Source organism: Humulus lupulus, chromosome 3 (assembly GCF_963169125.1).
Source record: "Humulus lupulus chromosome 3, drHumLupu1.1, whole genome shotgun sequence".
Lineage (NCBI taxonomy): Eukaryota > Viridiplantae > Streptophyta > Magnoliopsida > Rosales > Cannabaceae > Humulus > Humulus lupulus.
Window position 1 is genome coordinate 14204952 of NC_084795.1, and position 4697 is coordinate 14209648.

The 4697-nt window shown below is 33.7% G+C and overlaps 1 protein-coding gene across 1 annotated transcript; it reads left to right on the forward strand.

The window, feature by feature from the left end:
• Window positions 1–392: 392 nt before the first annotated feature.
• On the forward strand, window positions 393–4470 carry LOC133820944 (cycloartenol synthase-like). Its single transcript, XM_062253502.1, has 10 exons — window positions 393–938; window positions 1380–1546; window positions 1943–2131; window positions 2252–2365; window positions 2940–3062; window positions 3166–3288; window positions 3364–3462; window positions 3926–3982; window positions 4188–4234; window positions 4329–4470. The coding sequence occupies exons 1-10, from the start codon at window positions 851–853 to the stop codon at window positions 4456–4458; spliced, it is 1137 nt and encodes a 378-aa protein (XP_062109486.1). The 5' UTR covers window positions 393–850; the 3' UTR covers window positions 4459–4470.
• The last annotated feature ends 227 nt before the right edge of the window (window positions 4471–4697 follow it).

Genomic DNA, 4697 nt, shown 5'->3' on the forward strand with positions numbered 1-4697 from the left:
GCAGATCCCTCTGGTCTTGGATTTTGATGTGGGATCTAGATTTATATACATATATGACCATGACTTGTTGGGGATATTTAGTTCTTGGTATAAGTTTAGATATTTAGTTCTTGATGAATATCTACTGTTTATTTTTCCTTGGCTTTTGAAAAATGCAGAGCATTACCAATGGTTGATTTACACTTGGGACTTTGAAATCGTATTTGTAAGACAGTGGTACTACAAATACTCTGTTCTACTATTTTTTTTTTTTTAATTTTAACTGTGTTTTTGATATCTAATTGTCGAAGCTGTAGTTCTTTACAGAAAAGTGCCTCCTACACTTCAAGAACTTCTAAACACAAAGGAAGGCTTTTTATTTTCATAATTAATGAGTACCCTCTTTTAATAAGAAATTTCTCTTGACTATCTAAAGTTGTGGTGTTTTTTTATGGCAGTTGATTGGGAGTTGTGAATAAGAAAGACTATTGTAGCTTCTAAGAGAGAAAGGCTTATAAAATTTGGGAGGAAAGAAGAAATGAAATCTCTTTGAAGGTACTTTCAAGTTCCTAACTTTTCTTTTTTGTTTTTTATTTTCTATGTATTCAAGTTCTAATCTTGTTCTTATTTCAAGAGGTTGTAATTTTCTAAGCTAAGATTATTGATTTGTATATATTTTATTGTCAATTAACTATAGATTAGCTCCATAGATTGAGGTTAAAGCTTTAAAGGATTTTTGAATTGAGCTTTTTATGCTTTTGTATTATGGTGTATTGGATGGATATATTTTCTTTTATAGAATTTGCTGTTTTGGTGTGCTTTTGATAAGCAATAGATTGATATTTGTAGCCAAACGAGCTTTGTTTGTTGTATGCTTGCTGTGCTACCTACTTGGTCTAGCAATAATCCCCTGCCTCCAGAGATATGGCTTCTTCCGTACATCCTTCCTATTCATCCAGGTCCTATATCTTCCGATTTCAAATTCTGGCCTGAGCATTCTTAAAATTCTCCTATGGTTAAAAATATATTTACTCTTTTCCATATAGTCTGAACTTGTTGTATAAGAACAATACAATTACTCACGGTCATACTCATCAATCTAATGAATTAATATATAACTTCAAAGTTTGGACTTATGATATTATAAAGCTTGTCTTTTCGTATCCATACTGAAATTCAATTAACTGAAATGTTAAATAAACTCGTGTAATAATTTTTGTTGCAATTAAATTTTTTTTTGGGTCTTTTCCCATGTTGCGGAATTTGGTGTTACATGGTGATGCTGACTTCAGTTCAGCTAAAATGTTGAGTGACAATTATCTTTTTCTTGTTTGTGGAATGGCTTTTTCTCCTAATCCTGCCAAAATAAAAATCCTTAAAATTTTATTTTCCTTGTACAGGAAGAATGTGGTGTCACTGTCGGATGGTATACTTACCAATGTCTTTCTTATATGGGAAGAAGTTTATTGGTCCAATCACACCAACAGTTTTGTCTCTGAGGAAGGAGCTCTTCACTGTCCCCTATCATGAAATAGATTGGAATGAGGCGCGAAATTTATGTGCAAAGGTTAGTCAAAAGGTTATTGTATTTCCAATCTAGTTGCATCTATCTAGGAATATGCCATTTATGCCCTAATTTGTATCTTAGTGCAAAGTCTTCAACATTCTTGAGATATTGGTAACACATTTGATTGAGTCTTGATCATAGTAAATAGAAAAATAAAAAATATATATTTATTTATGTATGTATAAATATTACTTTTGAATTTGATACAGTAACCACAGCAAACGTTTTCTCTTGCATACACAGCGAAAATATGAGTTAACCAGAAAAATGCATATCCGTTTCTAATGACCAAAAGGATTTCATGGTTGTCGTAAAGTACCAATTTTAGTTCCGAATTAGTTATAGAAAAACTTCTTTCCTCTCTCTTATCAAAATATGACATGTTTGTTTTCACAGGAAGATTTGTATTACCCGCATCCACTAGTTCAAGATATCCTCTGGGCGACTCTTCACAAGGCTGTTGAACCAGTTCTGATGAATTGGCCAGGAAAAAAATTAAGAGAAAAGGCTCTCCACTCAGCAATGGAGCATATACACTATGAAGATGAGAACACTCGTTATGTTTGCATTGGACTTGTGAATAAGGTATTGATGTTTCCAAATAGTAATCCTTATTCTGTTGAAACTTACTTTTGTGAAGAGGGGAACACATAAAACCTCATACTTAAATCTGTGAAGGATTATAGCTATGACTGTGATTTACAGGTATTAAACATGCTTTGCTGTTGGGTTGAAGATCCAAATTCAGAGGCTTTCAAGTTGCACCTTCCAAGAATCAATGATTATCTATGGATTGCTGAAGATGGCATGAAAATGCAGGTCCAAATGTTTCATTTTTTCTTAGCATTGATATTTGTGTTGCACTTTTTTCGTTTGGTCTGGTGAATCCATGTTTGTGTTGAGTATTAAATAGCTTTTAGCTATAAAGAAGCAAGGAACAAAGGAAGAGATTTAACTTTTAGATAGGAGATTGCTTCTTTAGCTATTTTAAGTCATAACATGATACCTGCACAATGTTTGCTGTAGAACTTTACTCCTTTCAAGTAAAGTGATATTTGTTTGTTTTATTCTCACAACTTCTGAGAAGCCAATACTTGTGACAATAAGTTGGCCTCTTTTGGTGTTTGTAATAGGATTATTATGTAATAGAGTTAGACTCAGCAATCCTATTACAAACACCGAAAGAGATTGCTAAACTACTACAGGTTTTTGTGCTTTAGGATGTTTGTAATTTCACTTTCTTTCTGATAATATTTCCTCTTTGTGGTGCATTTAAAAGAAAAAAAAAATTCTCTGTGGAACACATTTGATAATTGCTTCAATTATGACAAATTTTGCGACTAACAGTTTGAGTGCTATGTTAACTTCCTATACATAAATGACTTTATGGCAGGGGTATAATGGAAGTCAATTATGGGACACTAGTTTTGCTGCTCAGGCAATTATGTCAACTGATTTTGTCAAAGAATACAGCATAACTTTAAGAAAGGCACATGAGTTCATTAAAACCTCACAGGTCAATGCAGCTCTGTGGTCTGAATTCAACTAATGCTTCTAAGTCCAATTTGATGCCTTCCCCACATTTCCTTCGTTGACTAGTTAGTAATATCTTTTTATAGGTTTTAGAAGATTGTCCAGGTGATCTTGATAATTGGTATCGCCACATTTCAAAGGGTGCTTGGCCTTTCTCCACTCGTGATCATGGTTGGCCCATCTTAGATTGTACAGCAGAAGGATTAAAAGTACTTGCATACAACGTTCAATGTTTTTCATTTATTTTATTTACTGGTTAATAATTTTTATGTCTCATTTCTCAGTCTACTCTTCTATTATCAAAACTTCCCTCAGATATTGTTGGTGAACCATTAGAGCCAAATCGTATATATGATCCTGTCAATGTCATTCTCTCATTACAGGTTGGTTATTCAAGATTTTCACTATTATCTTGCTCGATTTTCTTATTGTTTCAATTACTAATGAGTCTCATTTGAGATGATTGTAAAGGATGCTATAATGTACTAGGAGAATTTGTTTTTCATAGTGACGAACAGTAGTGGCACATTTAGAGATACTTTTTAATTATCTTGTAATCTGAGACTGAAGAGCAAGTAATAAATCTCACACAATTTCTGTATTAAGTGTCTACTTTAAATGGGAGTGTGGGTACCTAATATGTCTGAATGTCAGTGGAATCATGATGCTCTAAGAATTAAGCTCTGTAAATGTATTAAAAGGGACAGATTTTAGCAGACAGTCCTGTTCTTTCTCCACTATCTTCATATTAATAGTTGAGATTCCTGTTTTTTATGCTTTGAAAGAAGAAATATCATATTCATGATCATAACTTTTTTTTTCTTTTTTGGAATTACAATGTTGCAGAATAGAGATGGTGGCTTTGCAACATATGAACTCACTAGATCCTACCATTGGTTGGAGGTACTCCCCTTGAATTTTTTTCCATATTACTGTGTATTATGTCGTTCGAATCCGAAGTTAAATGTTTTGTTCCTCATGACATATAAGCTCTCTATTAACTTATGCTGATCGGGTACAAGAAGATGCCTTTGTGAGCTCATTTGCCATCTTCTGTGAAACATAGATGATGTAACTTAATCTTTTTGTTGTTTCATTTGTATTTCAGCTGATCAATCCTGCTGAAACCTTTGGTGACATTGTCATTGATTATCCGTAAGAGCCAAAAGAAAACCTTCTACTATATCAGTTTTTTTTTTCATTCTCTTTGATTTTAGGTTCACCGATTATAACTATGATGTCTCTTTAGATATGTGGAATGCACCTCGGCTGCTATTCAAGCTCTGACATCATTTAGAAAGTTGTACCCTGGTCACCGGCAAAAAGAAATAGAGCATTGTATCAAGAAAGCGACTGCTAAACAAATGGACTCACAATAAAGACAAGTGCACAAATGATGATGAATTGAAGGATGGAGCAAGTTTTACGCATGGTTTACTTTTGTGTGTGGATGCTGAAAATCCACCAAATAAGAAAAACACACAAAAGAAGTTTCTAGTCCCTTAAAGAAGTAAATAGCTAAGGGGCACCAAGGGCGCCAAGTACGCAATGAAGGCAGAAGGTAATTATAGGACATCGAAGTGTTAGACACTCGCAGAGCTCTAGGCCTCATGAGGTC